General features: G+C 51.9%; 1 protein-coding gene across 2 annotated transcripts; it reads left to right on the forward strand.

Moving 5' to 3' along the window:
* Positions 1–1,544: 1,544 nt before the first annotated feature.
* Positions 1,545–17,539, forward strand: Clip3 (CAP-GLY domain containing linker protein 3). Of its 2 annotated transcripts, none has more exons than XM_087555137.1 (14): positions 1,545–1,693; positions 2,012–2,221; positions 6,092–6,231; positions 6,317–6,410; positions 6,606–6,767; positions 7,174–7,292; positions 8,039–8,275; positions 11,624–11,759; positions 11,914–12,042; positions 13,265–13,408; positions 13,510–13,633; positions 13,813–13,877; positions 14,682–14,754; positions 15,965–17,539. In XM_087555137.1, the coding sequence occupies exons 2-14, from the start codon at positions 2,056–2,058 to the stop codon at positions 16,017–16,019; spliced, it is 1,644 nt and encodes a 547-aa protein (XP_087411263.1). In that variant the 5' UTR covers positions 1,545–1,693; positions 2,012–2,055; the 3' UTR covers positions 16,020–17,539. The 2 variants fall into 2 exon arrangements, with proteins under 2 accessions (XP_087411263.1, NP_001100971.1); NM_001107501.1 differs by having other exon boundaries at positions 1,558–1,693; positions 2,000–2,221; positions 15,965–16,306.
* The last annotated feature ends 277 nt before the right edge of the window (positions 17,540–17,816 follow it).

Genomic DNA, 17,816 nt, shown 5'->3' on the forward strand with positions numbered 1-17,816 from the left:
CACCGACTTCCTGCCTCCGCCTTGCTGTGCCCCACCTGTCTTCCCATCTCCCCATGTCACTCTTCACCTGTGCCTTTGCATGCCTCTGTCTGTACAGGTTGGTTCTCCCTGGATTCATCTCCCCTCTCCCAGGCCCCTGTGACTGTCTCTGGCCTCACCTCCGCTGCCTTGTCTCCACACATCTCTCCGTCCTGACCTCGCCGTTCCTCACAGTATGCCTGTCGATCTTCCTTGTGGTCTCCGTCTACCACTTCCTGTGTGAGGAATCATAAACCTTCACCATCACCTGTGGAAGGCCTGACAAGGCTGTGGTCCATGCTCAAGGCCCTATACCTGCCACCCGGGATGCTAAACCCAAGCCCCTGGACACTCAGATACCAGTGTGTAAGTGACAAGAGTGACGATGTTGACAGAGATAGACGATGGACAAGTTATCACACTTGGCATTGGCCTGGCCCTGCAGCTCACACCTGGGGGGTAGTGGGGAGCAACATCCCCAGCATCTGCCACACTTGAGTCTTGTATGTGTCCCCAGACTGAGCTGCCCCTCAGCCCTCATCCTCTAGGATGCTCACCCTCTGGGGTGGCCATCCCCTGCCACACCCAAGTCAAACGCTTCGTGTTCTGTAAAGAAAGCTCCGATCAGAACAAGAGTCATCTGCTTCAGGGGAGCTGTGCCTGGTTCTTAAGAGCCCTGGTGTGCCTTGCCGAGCCTGTTGTGGGGTGACACGGCCCCAAGCCATCCCTTCCTTGGAGTTCATGTCCACTTCAGTGGAAGGTGAACTTGTAAACTAATAAACCAGATCACTCCGAACCAATGAAGACTGAAGTGTGCTTGACACAGGGTGTCTGCGGCACCTGGGTGGAGAGGGAGCCTGTCTGGAGGGCACTTGGGTTAGTCAATGTAAGAAGAACTCTGCAGGGCCCCTCCCGTCTGGGTCATCAGAGTAAGGAAGGCTGGATTGCCCTAGAGAAAACCCAAGGGGTGGGTGCGATTTCTATAAAGAGCAAGTTGTCACTGAAAAGGTACTTGTGGGTAAATATTAAGGAAGGGAGGGAACCATCCAGGTGTCTGTGGGAAGAGCTCCTAGGCAGAAGGGACGGTGAGGATGTGGTACAGGCTGCAGTGAGGTTCACGCACCACCACCCTTCAGCAGGTGGCTAATAACCTTTTTGTCCTGGGTGATGAGGGTAAGAGTGATGAGGAAGATGACTGACCATAGAGGGAGTTAGGACTGAGATTTACAAAGAGCTGACACAGTACCAGACTCACCACTGCTCAAAACGACCTGGTTTGCTGAGTGGAGGAAAACACCCGTTCCCACCCATGTCCTTTTAGTCCTCCTCTCTACCTCATCCTGTTCCGGATTCTATGCTTGTCACATCCTTCCAGGGGGACGGTCTCCCCTTCCTCTAGAGATCCTGAGTGTCTAGCCCCTTCCCGTTGCCTCTAGCGTCTGCCTCAACGCTGTCTCCCAGCATCTCCTCCCCTCCACCCCCCCCCCCGTGTCTTGCCACTGCGCATGCTCCGCCAGCCGCCCCTCCTTCATCCCCATCCCCCGCCTCTGTCTGGGCCTCGTCCCCTTCTCTCTGTCTCCCTCTCGTCCCCCCCATTCGTCCCCTGACACCGACACCCCGATACTCCTGCACTCTCTTCAGTCTCAGCCTAGCTCTCCAATCCGCGCTATCCGAGGTAAGAAGGGAGGCTGGGGAGAAGGGGAGGGGCGAAGCATCCTGCATCCCTAGATAAACAAACCCCGGGAGGGGGCGGCGGAGACCCAGGGGCCTGGCACCCGAAGAGAAGAATGGGAGGCTGGGCCTGAGGGAAGTAGCAGGCGTTGGGGCCCATATCTCTGGCCTTCTAGTGAGTAAAGGGGATCCCTTTGGTCGCCCAAATCCAGAGCTGAGGACTAGGGGGCCTCCTGTGGCTCTTGGAGCTTCTGTGGGGCTTGGACCCCCGCGCTGTGGGGAGCCCTCTCTAGCTGACCTCTATCTTAAGGTTTGCCTCCAGGCCACCCCCAACTTTGCACCGGCCCCCAAGGGCTACTGAGGACCATGACTAAGACGGATCCTGCCCCAATGGCCCCTCCACCCCGAGGGGAGGAGGAAGAGGAGGAGGAGGAAGATGAACCGGTCCCAGAAGCCCCCAGCCCCACCCAGGAGCGCCGGCAAAAGCCAGTTGTGCACCCCTCAGCACCTGCTCCGCTCCCCAAAGACTACGGTAACCACTGTCCCCACCCTGGAATCTGGTCTGGAGCTGTAGGCGATGGTGGGTGGGTGGCTTGGCTGTGTTGACGGTGATAGTGGGGGTATGCTGAAGGGGTCCATGGGAATCTTAGTAGCAGAGCCTTTTAGACCTCTCCTCTTCATTAATTACGTTCATCTATTAGAGAATGGGGGTTGGAGAAATTCTAGTCCTCCATTCATGACATATCAATTCAGTCGTTTAGTCATTCAACAAACACTGTCTGGAAGCTACTGCCAGCCTAACTTTATGCTAGGAACTGGAGCTACAGCACAGAGCAAGGCTTTCCTGAGGCTTTGCCGAGAGAATTCCCCAATCACAGCCCCACAAACGAGGCTAAATATGAGATTACAGGAGACAATGAGATTGATTTTTATCAAGCACAGAATGCTGCCAGAGGTTTTAAGAGACACGGTTCTCCTTAAGAGGTAGCATGTGGGGAAAACCCAGGTTGGAGCCGGGAGGGGGAGGCTGTAGGAGAATTAAATACAGGAGTCAAGGGTCTGAGGTGGAAGGAAGGGTGTGAGGAAGGGGCTGAGAGTAGCTGGGGAAACGAAGTGCCTATTCATTCCATTCATGGAGGACGGAGGATCCAGGCATGAGCCTTGCTCCCAGAGAGACCCAACAAGTGAAAGGATACACGAGTGCACAGTGGAGTGTGTGCTGTCAGAGTATCAAAAGGCAGAGGCTTCCAGCACGAAACGCTGGTAGTTGGCTGGGTCTTTCTGATTAGGTGCATTGCAGACTGAGGCCAGAGGGGAGGAAGCAGCTATAAGCAGCTTGGAGCAATAGCTCCAGTTGGAGAAGAGTCTGTGCAAATGCCCAGGGGCAGAAATGCCAAAGAGTCTGTGCAAAGGCCCAGAGGCAGAAATGCGTTTGGGATGGTGAGACCACAGAACTGCATTTAGGAAGTAATCAGAATGGGGACAGGTCTGGGAGTGGCTTCCAGGCCTCACCCAGGGCTTTCCCTGAATTCTGAGTGTGAAAAGGAGAAAACAGTGTGTGCGTGTGTGTAACCTAAAAATAGAGTAGTGACAGATTCTACGGGAAGCCTTGTTAATTACATTTTAATTGATTTTTGTGTGTGCTTGCGCGTGCATGCCATGGCGCGTGTGTGCCAGTCAGGTGACACATTTCTGTCGATCTTTTCTCTCCTTTCACCCTGTGAGTCCCAGGGATCGAACTTGGGTCATGAGGCTTGGTGACAAGCCTTTACCAGCAGAGCCATCCTACTGGCTTTTGATTGACAGTCTTGAAAGCTTCTTCCTGCTTGTGATTAGAGAGAGATGGAGCTTAACCCTGGGCTGGATGTGGGAGAGAGGTTTGAGGACCTCTCCGGAGAAGAGGCTGGTAATTCCCAGGGGCTGCCAAACTAGTGCTAGATTCAGAGAGTTGGGGGATGGGGCAGGAAGGATCCTAGCTGGAGAGGTGGCTCAGTTGATAAAGTCCTTGCCATGTAGCTGTATTTAGTTAGATCCCCAACACACACACAAAAGGGTTGGTAGGCATTGGCTGCTGGAATCTGTAAGCCCAGCGCTGGGGAGTCAGAAACAGGAGGATGCCTGGGGCTGACCCTGTCTCAAAACTAAGGTGACCATCAGAGGGAGACAGACGACATCAACCTCTGTTCCCACGGTGCACACTCTCCATATGTGTATACACACAGCCACACACAACAGTATCGTCTGGGAGTCTGGGGTGCAGCGGGAGGGTCCACCCCATGGGCCCTCGGAGTAGTCCTGCTTGTAGAACAAAGGTTCTGGCAATGTGGCGTATTCAGGGAGAAAGCTAAAGGTGGTGTTTGTTGGCTCCGTTCATGTAGTACTTCTGAAGAGATCCAGTAGGCCTTTCCTGCACGGTGGTGTACTGTGAAGTAGGCAGTGTAGGCACACCCAGCTGTGGGCCTTGAGGCGTAAGGAAGGCGGCACAGAAACATAGTGTGTGTGTGAAGCGGTCTGCAGCGAAGGCGACAACCGAGAATGGAAGAGAGAAAAGAGAGAGGGGAAACTCGGGCTGTGGTTCAGCTTGGATTTTGTCCTCAGCAGGGAAAGGACTAGATAGAAGGAAAAAGGGTAAGGGAGAAAAAAGAGTAGAGAAAGGAACACTGGGGAAGGAACATACATACCATTTTGGGGGTTTGCAGTACACCAAGACATCTCGGACACCAAGACATCTCGGACAGGAGGCCAGGGCTAGCGGTTTAGACTGGGTGGTGTGAGGAGGCCTCTCTTTGGATTTGGGTTTGCAAAGCCTTGTGGAGGCCTGAGGGAGGACACTGGAAACAGCAGTGCAGAGAGGCCGGAATTTGCTTGGCACATTGGAGGGACAGAAGGTCGGTTGGCTGAAGGGGCCTAAGGGAGCAGGATGTCGCAGAAGATAAAAGGGACCAGATTGTCCAGAGCCTTGTGCACCACCGGGAGGCCTGTGGACAGTACTGTGTGAAGGAAGGATGGGAGCCAGAGAAAGGTTCTGAGCCAGGAAAGGCTGTGACATCAGTGGATGGGGACAGACTCCTGTTCATAGGTGCTATTTATTACTTTGTTATTATTATTTTTTAAATTATGTATGCTCATGTACATCTGCGTGTGGGTATACCACATGAATGCAGGTGCTTGAGAAGCCCAGAGGTGTCAGGTCACCTCAGAACAAGAGTTGTAGGCAGTCGTGAGCCACATGAGGAGGGTGCTGGGATCTAAGCTTAAGTCCTCAGCAAGAGCAGCAGGTGACCTGAACCGCTACCTCATCTCCCCAGCCTCCAGACGTTTTAAAGAAACATTCGAGTTCCTTAAAAATCAAACAAGAACAACAACAGAAATAGGAAAGATTTCGGGCATATTTATTTATTTGAGACAGGGTCTCATTGTACAGCCCCAGGTGGCCTAGAACTCCTGTTTTAGACCAGGCTGTCTTAGAACTCACAGAGCTCCATTTGTTTCTTGTCTGGCTGAGCTTTTTAGATAACGATTAAAGAGGAAAACTAGCCTCTCCTCTTGGATTTTTTTTTTTTTTTTTTTTTTGGTTCTTTTTTTTCGGAGCTGGGGACCGAACCCAGGGCCTTGCGCTTCCTAGGTAAGCGCTCTACCACTGAGCTAAATCCCCAGCCCCTTCCTCTTGGAATTTAACCAGGCTGTGTCCATTCTGTTTGTGTACGCGTGTGCACAGGTATAAGGTGCTGATGACAGAATCCAGGGCCTTGTGTATGTCAAGCCAGCGTCAACTGCTGAGCTACGTCTCCAGCGGCTTCATTGTGGAGGCGGGGTCTTGCTATGAAGATCAGGCTGACGTGGACTTAGCCGTGTAGCCAGTCAGTCTGTGGTAGCCTCGAATTCCCAAGCGCTGAGAGGACAGGCCTGTGGTACTACATCCAGCTCACTGTGCCCATAGTTTGACCTGGTGACTGGGGCCCAGAGCCTTAGCAGGACCCTTGGATGTGCAGCTAGAAAGGTGCTGAACCTGCAGCCACTTTCTCTCAGAGGGTAAAATTACCCGATTATGGGGTTGGGGATTTAGCTCAGTGGTAGAGCGCTTACCTAGGAGGTGCAAGGCCCTGGGTTCGGTCCCCAGCTCCGGAAAAAAAAAAAAAAAAAAAAAAAAGAAAAAAAAATTACCCAATTGTCCAATTTCTTAAGACGCTGGGGGTCTATACGTTACTCATTTAGCATTCTCCTCTTTACGTTGAAACATGCTAGTCTTCCAGAAAAAACCTGTGGGTTGACTGTGGCCCGCGTGCCACCACTTCAAACTGTGTATTCAGGACTCTTTAAAGGCAACATGGCAGAGGCTCCTTCCCTGGTGATGCAAAGGGGAGGCAGCTTGCCTAGGGTGAGTCTGGACTTCTTTCTCCAGCTTTTACCTTCTTCGACCCCAATGACCCTGCGTGCCAGGAGATTCTCTTTGATCCGAAGACCACCATCCCAGAGCTGTTTGCCATCGTACGCCAGTGGGTTCCCCAAGTCCAGCACAAGATAGACGTCATTGGCAATGAGGTAGGAGCACTTGGGGAGGCCGGGGACGGAGGAGACCTGGTTCCCCGTGTTTGGGTAATCCTATGATGTTATCTGGTGCTCACAGATTCTGCGTCGGGGCTGCCATGTGAATGATCGTGACGGCCTCACAGATATGACACTGCTCCATTATGCGTGCAAGGCTGGGGCCCATGGAGTTGGTAAGAGCCCAGACCCCAAAATCTAGGCTCCCAGCCCTGATATCCCAAAACCACCGAGGACTCATGCCCTAAAAGCACATCTGGAAACTGCTATCCAAGGCTCCAAAACGCATAACTGAGACACCAGGGTCCCTACCGACATGTTGGGCACTTGTATTGGAAAATGACTTCCTAGCTGACCCTGGCCCTTTGCAGGAGACCCTGCGGCCGCTGTGCGCCTCTCGCAGCAGCTGCTGGCGCTAGGCGCAGATGTGACTCTGCGCAGCCGCTGGACCAACATGAACGCACTTCACTATGCGGCCTATTTCGACGTGCCAGACCTTGTGCGTGTGCTGCTGAAAGGGGCGAGGCCCAGGGGTGAGGAGGCGGAGCCTTGCTGGGATGGGGAGGGGCCTGGATGAGGGGTGGAGTTTCTTGGAGGAGGGGGCCCAGGGTTTTGAGAGTGTGGGGGCCACCATCCATCTGGTTAAGGGGGAAAAAATCCCAAGACGAAAGGATAAAAGACTGAGGCTTAACTTTGAAGGGTGCGGGGATTCAAACAGGAAACAAGGGCTAGAGGGGCATGCGCATGCGCACAGGGTAGGGGGGGCTGTTGGCCAGGGTATGTAGTGATTGGCTTATATACAGGATGGACAACAATGGGATAGAAGGGCAGGTTGGGAAAGATGCTTAGAGCCAGGAACCCCGAGCAGAGGTGAGGCTCCATGCAGATGCTGCAGGAGGTCACTCACTCTTACCCTTCCCTCACATGCCCACTTCGCAGTGGTGAACTCCACCTGTAGTGACTTCAACCATGGCTCAGCTCTGCACATCGCTGCCTCGAATCTGTGCCTGGGCGCCGCCAAATGTTTACTGGAGCATGGTGCCAACCCAGCGCTGAGGGTACTGCCACCCACCCCTTCATCTCCTCCCTCCTGCCCCCCCCCTTTCCCTTCAGCGGTGGAGCAAGCCCACTCCTAAAGCATCAGGAAACCTCTGCACGTTTTACAAATGAAATCACACCCGAGATTCACGGAGTAGTCATTCTGCAGCACGTCACTTCTGTTTACTATAAGCCCCGTTTTACGATGGGGAGGCTGAAGTGAAGAGATCAAAAGAATTGCCCAGGATATGCTATGAGGAGTGCGTTCGTTTCTTTTAGTTCTGGGTGACTAGAATCAGTGATGTAACAGGCTCCAGCCTGGAGTCTTGCAGATTGACTTTGAATCTCGTCTTTTTTTTTTTTTTTTTTTTTTTTTTTTAATGTTTGGTTTTGAGATCAGGTCTCACTATGTACATAGCCCTGGCTGGTCTGAAACTCTGTAGACCAGGCTGGCCTCAAACCCTCAGAGATCTGCCTGCTTCTGCTTCTGCCTCCCTTGCACTGGAACTAAAGGTGCGCGCTACCACTATCTGCCTTTCGAGACAGGGTTCCACTATGTAGGCCTGGCTGGCCCGGAACTCCCTCTGTATACTTGGCAGACATGTACAACTACACCCAGGTCACATCCTATTTCCACATTGGCCTAGGGTGTAAGATAACACAATTCCTGCTTTACCCAATCTGGGGGTCTGAGGTGCGGTCTCCAAAGGGGTAGTATGGCTTGTCCCACTCGGTCCCCATTTCTTGTGTTCTCTCTGATCCACAGAATCGAAAAGGACAGGTACCAGCGGAAGTGGTCCCAGACCCCATGGACATGTCCCTTGACAAGGCAGAGGCAGCCCTGGTGGCCAAGGAACTGCGGACGCTGCTAGAAGAGGCTGTGCCACTGTCCTGCACCCTTCCTAAAGTCACACTACCCAACTATGACAACGTCCCAGGCAATCTCATGCTCAGCGCGCTGGGCCTGCGTCTAGGAGACCGAGTGCTCCTCGATGGCCAGAAGGTTAGGGGTTGGGGTGAGGGGAGGGAAGGACTCAGCTCTCTCATCCCTCCTGTAGCTGGGTGCATGGGCTACAGATGGAATATGTACCCCATGCTGAGCTCTGACAGACCTGTCCCCTGACAGTGACAGCCCATTGCAGTCACAGCTGAAACCGTGCTTAGCATAGCTCTCTGTGTACTGTGGCTCTGCTGGAAGGCCTGTGACACACTTCACCCTCGGGCACAAAGTCATAGCTTTCACTGGGATGTTATAGGCTGGAGAGCCTCAGGGCGAGGCCTGCCTAGAAGCTAAGGGACCCAGGAGAAGAGAAGCAGGAAGTGTCTTGAGTTTTAGCAATCAGAGGAGGAGCTGAGGAAGAGGCAGATTAAGTGTGCCCCATCCACACACTTCAGCTTTCATTGCCTTGCCTGGTGTCCCTCGGGCCATGCCTATTTGTTCTTTAGGACAGAGGGTCGTGTGAACCCCAGCTCTGCTCTCGTGGAGTTCTGACAATGGAGTAGACAGTAAAGTCCTGCTGTGGCTCTGGTCATTCCCAGTGACAGCAAGGACTGTGACAAACATTCGGTGCCTGGATTTAGGAAACAGATCCTGGCTGGAGGCAGGAGTGGTTTTAGCTGGAGTGTTCTGAAAAGGATTCCTGAGGAGGTGATGTTCAAGCTGAGAGAAGCTCCCAGAGGCCTGGCTGCTGATAGGAAGGAACAGGGTGAAAACAGAGGAATTCTGGGACAGGAGGGGAGCTGGAGGGATTGGAAGATCGCACCAGACCTGCAGACCTCGTGAAGGAAGTAGGACTTGGGGTGTGTGTGTGTGTGTGTGTGTGTGTGTAACGAGAAACTGTATGAGTTATGTTTTGTTTCCCAACTGAAAGCTCCTGGGACCGTGAACCGGCCCGGAGGTAAAGGTGATCGCCTCGCAGGTGTGTCAGCGTAAGTTCAGCCACCAGAAACCTTGTAAAGTAGAACTGATTCAAAGACATTCTCTTTTAATTCACACACATGTACCACGGCACTCGAACACACCCCCTACACACCATTCACACGCACATATGGGCATGTGCACGCACATGAATTCTAATAATACTACTAATAATAGTGGGTTTTGGTTTCGTTGTTGTTGGTTTTTTTTTTTTTTTTTTCTTTTTTTCTTTTTTTCGGAGCTGGGGACCGAACCCAGGGCCTTGCGCTTGCTAGGCAAGTGCTCTACCGTTGAGCTAAATCCCCAACCCCTGTTTATGTTTTCTTGGACATGATCTCTCTACATAGACCAGGCTGGCCTCAAACTTGGAGATTAATGTGCCTCCGCCTTCTGAGTGCTGGCATTAGAGGCATGTATGACCACACCCGGCAATAATTTATTTTACTCTATTGAGACAAGAGTCTCACTGTACAGGTAGCCTTGTCTGGTCAGGAATTAGTAATTAGATGAGTCTGGCCTCAAACTCCCAGAGATCTGTTTTTGCCTCCCTGGTCCTGGGATCAAAGGTGTGCACCATCGTGCCTGGCTGATAATAACATTTTTAAAGAGCTCGCCATGGCTCACCCGGAAAACTTCCTGTAACTCACCAGACAGTTTGCGGGTATGGGCCAACTCTTCGTATTTTATATCCCAGAAGAGGCTCCAAAAGAAGGGTCTTTTGTCCTTAATTGTGGGATACCCAACACTGTAGCTTGCCCAGGTCCAGTTCAGGTTTGTCACACACCAGCAGTAGGTCCTGGGATAGTGATTCTCCTGTCTGTCAGCTTCTCCAACTGTAAATGAGATGGTAGTGCCACCTCAGGCAGGTTGGGGGTGCATGTCAGAGAGTTAGAGGCCTTTAGAAGAGAGTACGGCACAGAGCCCAGCCCCACACAAACCAGTCAGCAGGCTAGCTCTGTCGGTCTGTCTGTGGTGCTGGAGATGGAGCTCGTGCTTCAGATATATAGGCCAACGCTCCGTCACCGAGCCGCGTCTCCAGTTTTACTTAGCCTGTTCTTCACACAGAGAACTCACAGCTAGGAGTGAGAGCTGAAGTAGCTCAGAATGCTTGCCCGTTAACATGAGCACCAAATGGCTGTGTGTGGTGGCACATTCCTGCAGTCCTAGCTCTCAGGAGGCAGAAGCAGGGGAGTCAGAAGTCCAAGGCCAGCCTGGGCTACTTGAAACCCTGACTCAAAAAAAAAGAATACAAGGTGTGTGAAAATTAGGAGGTCTCATGGAACTATAGTAACCACAGTCACCGAGAACTCTACAGCTAAGTATTTTTTTTAAAAAAATATGTGTATGTTTTTAAATGTGTGCACAGTAGTGCAGTACCCCAGGAGTCCAGAAGAGGGCATTGGATCCCCAGAGCTACAGTCACAAGTGGTTATGAGCCTTCTGGCTGGGTGCTGGGAACCAAACTTCTGCCATCTTGACATCTTAACCATTGACCCGTCTCTCCGACATCCTATGTGTCTTCAAAAATGTTCCCTCCCCTACTCTTTTTTAAAAAAATGTGGGTTGGGGATTTAGCTCAGCGGTAGAGCGCTTGCCTAGCAGGCACAAGGCCCTGGGTTCGATCCCCAGCTCCGAAAAAAAAAAAAAAAAAAAAAAAGAAAAAATGTATTTGTTATATATTAAGTACACTGTAGCTGTCTTCAGACACACCAGAAGAGGGCATCAGATCCCATTACAGATGGTTGTGAGCCACCATGTGGTTGCTGGGGAATTGAACTCAGGACCTCTGGAGGAGCAGTCAGTGCTCTTAACCACTGAGCCACCTCTCCAGTTCCCCCTCCCCCACTTTTAAGCCAGGTGTGATGCCATGTGCCAGCACTGGGGGAGACTAAGGCAGGAAGAGGTCCAGGCCTAGCTCAAGGGGGTGGGGGAGCACAGATTAACTGAGACAGGGTCTCACTCTGTAGCCTAGGCTGGACTAGAACTTGCTATGTGATCATGGTTGGCCCCAATCTTCCTGCAATTCTGCCTCAGCAAAGTGTTGGGGTTGCAGACACGAGTCACCAGACGTGGCGTCAAACTTTTAGTTGTATGTCACCTGTAGCTATGACCGTTCACTGCAGTGGGTAAGACAGTTCTGAGACAATCGTTTTTGCTTGTGGCGATGGAACCCAGGGCCTTATGTGTAGTGGCAAGCACTCTACCACTGAGCTCTGTATGCCAGTCCCCTTAACGTCCTCATTAAGTGGATGCAATCTTCGTTCCCATTTGGTGGATAAGGAAGCTGAGGCCTAAAGAGTCCTACATAGTCACAGAGCCAATAAGGGCTAGAGCTCAGATTTGAACCTGGTTCCTGCATCCATTTCTGCCTTGCTGCCTGTCACTGTGGTCTCCAAGGCCCCCGTCCAAACCATGTTATTCTTGTCTCCCCAGACGGGCACGCTGAGGTTCTGCGGGACCACCGAGTTCGCCAGTGGCCAGTGGGTGGGCGTGGAGCTAGATGAACCGGAAGGCAAGAACGACGGCAGCGTTGGGGGTGTCCGGTACTTCATCTGCCCTCCCAAGCAGGGTCAGTCTCTAACTGGGGCCTGGGGCCAGCGGGATGGTATGCTCAGTTCTGATACTGCTGCCTGGGGAAAGGGGATGGGGACGGGGACACAGCAATGGCCAAGGGTCTCTTCTGGCTTGGGCAATGCTACACTCAGTCTCTGCCCCCTCCCCAGGTCTCTTTGCATCTGTGTCCAAGGTCTCCAAGGCAGTGGATGCACCCCCCTCATCTGTTACCTCCACGCCCCGCACTCCCCGGATGGACTTCTCCCGTGTAACGGGCAAAGGCCGGAGGGAACACAAAGGTCAGAAGTGTGGCCGGATGGGTGGGAAGAGGCAGCCTTGGGGACATTGTGTGGGAGCTCAGCTTCTGTTCTCCTCCACTCCAGCTGTAGAGAATAAGCTCACTCCCTGCTTCAGTGACTTGGTTTCCCCCCTGACTCACCACTAGCCCCACCCAGCTTTCAGAAGGACTTCTGGGGTTCCCAGCCCCCTGAGACTTAGTTTCCTCTCAGGCTCGAAGACCTCTCTCAATTTTAGGGAAGAATCTGTCTCTAGGGGTTACTGTTTCAGAAGTTTCTGGTGTTTATGAATAGAGGTTCTCTCAGACTAAAATTCAACCTTATCTTACCACTGTCCCCCCTTTCTCTGAGGGGGTGTCCATGTATGGACAAGTGTTGGCAGGCATTCTCATAAATAACATGCCTGCTTGTGTGGAGCTCCGCCTGCGTCTGCCTCCTGAGTGCTGGGATTGAAGGAGTTTGCCGCCACTGTTGGCTTCCACTTAAGGGACAGAATCTCACAAAACACTGAACACGAAGATATTATATTTGGCTAGGCCGGCCAGCACACAAGCTTTGGGGATCTGCCTGTCTCCACCTTCTTGATGCCTGCGACTGCCCCTGGCTTTTCACATTGAGTGTTAGGGATCCAAACTCAGGTTCTCAAAGTGGAGCTGAGCTCAACCCTCGGGGTTTGCACAGGCTGATCTTGAACACCTTGGCTCGATGGGCGATGGTGGCACACACCTTTAATCCCAGCCCTAGGGAAGCAGAGGCAGGTGGAACTCTGTGGGTTCAAGGTCAGCCTGGTTTACAGAGCGAGTTCTAGGGCCACACAAACCCTGGCTCAGAAAACAAAAGCAAAAATAAAAGACCCACTTTAGGTCAAGTGACTTTGTCTCAGTCTCCTGAGTCCTGGGACTACAGTCCCACACCACTACCGTCAGCTCCCTTTCTTTTTTTTTTTTTTCTTTTTTTTCAGAGCTGGGGACTGAACCCAGGGCCTTGCGCTTGCTAGGCAAGCGCTCTACCACTGAGCTAAATCCCCAACCCCTCCCTTTCTTTTTCTGTCTGGTCACGCTAGGGATTGTATTCAGGACTTGAATATACGCTAAGCAAGTGAGCGTATGCCTCCTAAGCCATGCCTCCAACTTTCTTCCCTGTGTTATCGAAGGGAAATTTTGGGGTTCCTGACTTCCATCTCCATTTTTCCTTTGGTCTCCATATCTTTACCTTTCATTCCCAGGGAAGAAGAAGTCCCCATCTTCCCCATCTCTGGGCAGCCTGCAGCAGCGTGAAGGGGCCAAAGCTGAAGTTGGAGACCAAGTCCTTGTGGCAGGCCAGAAGCAGGGGATTGTGCGTTTCTATGGGAAGACGGACTTTGCTCCAGGTGAGGGTGGGCTCTGGGCTGGGATGTGGCTCAGATGCATAAGGGCCTGGGTTGCACCCTTAGCGCTGAGGTTGAGGCCTCCTGGTGATGCCCTGTTGCAGGTTACTGGTATGGCATTGAGCTGGACCAGCCCACGGGCAAGCATGACGGCTCTGTGTTCGGTGTCCGGTACTTTACCTGTGCCCCGAGGCACGGGGTCTTTGCACCAGCATCTCGTATCCAGAGGTGAGCCTCGCTGTACCCCTCCACTCAGGAAGCCACATAGAGCCCATGTCTCCCCTCAGATGGTCCTTTTGGACAGGCACGACATGGTTGGTTGTTCCACTGTACCTTTTTTCCTTTGGGCTCCCAGGGGTTCATCTCCTAGCCCTTTGTGGTTCTGAATATTCTATGTGTCTCCCTAGGATTGGTGGATCCACTGATCCCCCTGGAGACAGTGTTGGAGCAAAAAAAGTGCATCAAGTGACAAGTGAGTTGGGGGCCAGGATGGGGGAAGGACTGTGGGTTCTCAGCCATATGTTAGTAACAATCTCTGGCATTTAGTTTGATACACATGGCCCAGAAAAATAGGAGACAGGGTCCCAAGAAGATAGGGACTATAGATATGGAGAAGTTAACAAGGGTATGAGGGTTTGGGATACGGTTTAGTTGTAGAGCCCCTGCCTAGAATCCCCCAGTGAGGGATTAGGGGTGGAGCATAGCTCAACATGCATAAGGCCCTGGGTTCAATCCTAAGCACTGAGAAAAAGACAAAAACCGTCTGTGGGGCTGGAGAGATGGCTCAGTGGTTAAGGGCACTGGCCTTTCTTCCAAAGGGCCAGAGTGGCAGTTCACAATTGTCTGTAACTCAAGATTCAGGGGAACCTGACTCCCTCACACAGACATGCATGCAGGCAGAATACCAGTGCACATACAAAAGATCAAAAATCTGCACTACCAACATTCCTGGAGTGGAAGTGGAAGGATTGCAAATTTTAGACCAACCTCAACTGCAGAGGGAGAAAATGAACGAAACCCAACCTAACAAAAACAAGGGTCTAAGTAGACACTGGGGAAGTGGGGTTCGATGGGAGAATTGGGGGTGTGGATAATTAATGGGTAATGGGAGGGAGAAGTGAGTACTAATAAGAGGTTCAAGTGCATATTGAAATTGAAGGAATCTATCAAGGTCTGGAGACACAGATAGATATGACAGAGTATGTGTGGGCTGGGGTTTCTGATAACACAGGTGCCTTTACTGTCACCTCTCTTGAGACCTTGCCTTCCTCTCTAGTGACACAGCCCAAACGCACCTTCACAACAGTCCGGACCCCAAAGGACATTGCATCAGAGAACTCTATCTCCAGGTGCGTGGCTAACCTAGCAGAAGGTTAGAGACGTCTGCAAGGCCATGGTGCCCAAGGCCCTACTTGGGCTGGGAATGGAAGTTAAGTTGTAAGTAGAGTGGATGTGATGGGGGCGCTGCCTGTAACTGCAGCACCCAGTGGGCGGGAGGACCATGGATTCCGTGCCTTCCTGAGCCACGTGGTGTGAGACTGTCTCATCCATGAAACCCGCTTTAAGAAAGAGAAAGAAGGAGAGGGGAAAGAGGCAGGTGGATCTCTGTGACTCCAAGGACATCGTGCAATTTGGTCTACAAAAAAAAAACGAGTTCCGGGGCTGGGGATTTAGCTCAGTGGTAGAGCGCTTACCTAGGAAGCGCAAGGCCCTGGGTTCAGTCCCCAGCTCCGAAAAAAAGAACAAAAAAAAAAAACAAAAAACCAAAAAACCGAGTTCCAGGACACAGAGAGAAGCCTGTCTTTTTAAAAAAAAAAAAAAAAAAAAAAAGCGGTCGACACCTCTGTCTCCTGCTCGGGATACGTGTCGGCCCGGAGATCTCCGTAATAGATCTCCATAATAAACCTCACCTTTGCTTATTACCAAAAAAAAAAAAAAAAAAAAAAGCAAAAAGCCAGGCAGTGATGGTGCACACCTTTAGTCTCAGCACTAGGGGGCAGCCTAGTCTACATAGCAAGTTCCGAGACAGCCCAAGCTACACAAAGAAGCTCTGTCTTGAAAAACCAAACGAAAAAACGCAAAGTGTGCCACCCTTGCCTCGTACAGTGGCTCATGTAGCAACGAGGAGCCTGAGGCAGAAGGATTGCCCTCAGTCTGAGAACAGCTTAGGGTAGTGAGACCCTGTCCCACAAACACAATGAAGGGGGAGGGAGGGAGAGCATCTTTAGAGAGCAGGGCTTGCCTGGCTCCTAGAGACTTCATCTGAGGAAGCAGAGGCTCCCCAATCCCCCCAACACACACACTCACACACACACACTCACACGCGCACACACACACATACACTCACACGCGCACACACATACACACACTCATGCACACACACTCACACACGCGCACACACACGCGCACGCGCGCACACACACACACACACTCACACGCGCACGCACACACACAGAGCACAAACCTAAACGGGCAGAGGCAGAACACCAGGCACGGAAGTGGAGCGAGGGAGCCAGATGTCCCTCGCCTGTACCCACCTGACCGGTCTTCCTCTTTCAGGTTACTCTTCTGCTGCTGGTTTCCTTGGATGCTGAGGGCGGAGATGCAGTCTTAGAGACCTGGATACCTAACACAGAGACAGAGTCCCCTCTAGCATCTCCTGACACAAGGAGACCCCAGTCACCCTAAGATAGAGATTCCCAGTGACACCTCCAGAATAGAAACCCCGTTAGCCAGCCCTCGATTACTGAGGTCCCATTATTAACAGATCTCCCATGACGACTCCCCCAAATACAGACCTCATGTTACCCCAAAAGAGATTCCCTGAGTAGCACCTTCAGGCTAGTCCCTGTCCCCTACCCCTCAGAGCAGATTTCCCCCAATAAACATTTTCCACATCACCCAAGGGATGCTGACCCTCTCCACGACAGGACGTTCTTGAGTTACCAGTGGATTAGAGTCCCATGAATGAAGACCCCCCCCACCCCGGTTCTCCTTAAGCATAGGTCATACCTCCAGAATAGCCAGCCACATCACTATCCCCATGTAACATCAGTCTCCTCAAAATGGCGTGACCCCAAGGTCACTAGAAAGACCTTATACTCTCCTCTCCTTCTCAGAGATGCCCTCCATTCACTTAAGTCCCTGTTCTCACCCCTGAACAAGACACCTACTTAACCGGCCCACTCACCTCAATTACAAACACCAAAATCGTCCTGGAAGCATGAATTACAGGACAGCAAGTCTTCCTGCCCTCTGCACCCTTGAGAAACCCCCAGTGCCTTGTATGAAGCCCACCCCACATGGCCCACAGTCCCTGTGCTGGCCAAGGCTCCCAGAAAATTCTCTATTTTTTAAAGTAATAACTTCCCCCCCTTTGGGGGGATCCCCAAATTTGGAGACCCCATTCTAGAACACTGGGGAGTTCAAATTCCAGAGAGAATATATATTATATATAATCCCCAATTCCCCATGCCTCCAAGCCCTACAATCTCTAGAAGACCCCAAATTTCTAATTCCCAGGACTTCCCCCTACCCAAGTCACAGAATCTTCAAATCCCCAGGGAATCCCAAACTTAAGATACCAATCCCAAACCCTCAGGAAATCCCCCAACACAAGGTCCTTAGGACCGGGAGGAAGGAACCTGTTGCCAGGAGAACATCCCAGGCTCTCAGGGCATCTCAAACCTGACTCCCAGGCACCAGGAGACCCCAAACAGAAAGTCCCATCTTTGGAACAAGGATAGGACTCTAATACCCTTAGTCCATGGATCTTTAATTTCCCAACCTCCAAACTCCATGGGCCCCACCCTCAAGGGAACCCCCAAGTTCCAAATCTCTGATAACTAATATGTGCAGGGCCCCAGGGCTCTAACAGGACCCCAAATCATGGAGTCCCTACTTCAATCTACCTTCTGGTCACAGGTCCAAGACACTAAATCTGAGTCATTGGCCCCAAAGGACTTCACAGCACCTGGGCCAGACCAACAGCCTGAGGGAGAACCTGAGGGCCCCGTGGGTCCAGAGCAGACCTGGGGCCCTGACCACCAAGGACAGCTCACGACTGCCCCTTCACTGCATGTCCCTAAACTCAGCATGACTCCTGTCCTCTTCAATAAAGACGTTTCTATGGCCTTCTTGTGTCAGGTCTCTGGGGGTTTACTACATTGACCTTGTGCTCTTGCTGGGTAGGAATGGTGGACGTTTTGCTTTGTTTTGTTTTGTTTTTTATAACGTCTTTTCTCTGTGTCAGTGGCGTAGGACCTGCAGCTTGCCATACAGAAGGCTAAGTCCTTCAGACTCCCTGCAGCCCGCCTCGCTGTGGGTCTCATCCAAGTCCACACGGATGTGCGTGTCGGTTAGGTTCTGGAGTCCTGGTTGGTAGGAGCCAGGCGAAGTCCCGCCCCTGAAT

This window comes from Rattus norvegicus, chromosome 1, assembly GCF_021556685.1.
Source record: "Rattus norvegicus strain SHRSP/BbbUtx chromosome 1, alternate assembly SHRSP_T2T, whole genome shotgun sequence".
In the NCBI taxonomy this organism is placed as follows: Eukaryota; Metazoa; Chordata; class Mammalia; order Rodentia; family Muridae; genus Rattus; species Rattus norvegicus.

What these genes read in the sequence shown, in the direction of transcription:
- Clip3 (XM_087555137.1), top strand. Translation starts at nt 2,056, where the DNA reads ATGACTAAGACGGATCCTGCCCCAATGGCCCCTCCACCCCGAGGGGAG. An exon ending in GAAAGGGGCGAGGCCCAGGG is followed by an intron (nt 6,768 to 7,173) that starts GTGAGGAGGCGG and finishes CCCACTTCGCAG; the next exon opens with TGGTGAACTCCACCTGTAGT. An exon ending in AGGCCGGAGGGAACACAAAG is followed by an intron (nt 12,043 to 13,264) that starts GTCAGAAGTGTG and finishes TTTCATTCCCAG; the next exon opens with GGAAGAAGAAGTCCCCATCT.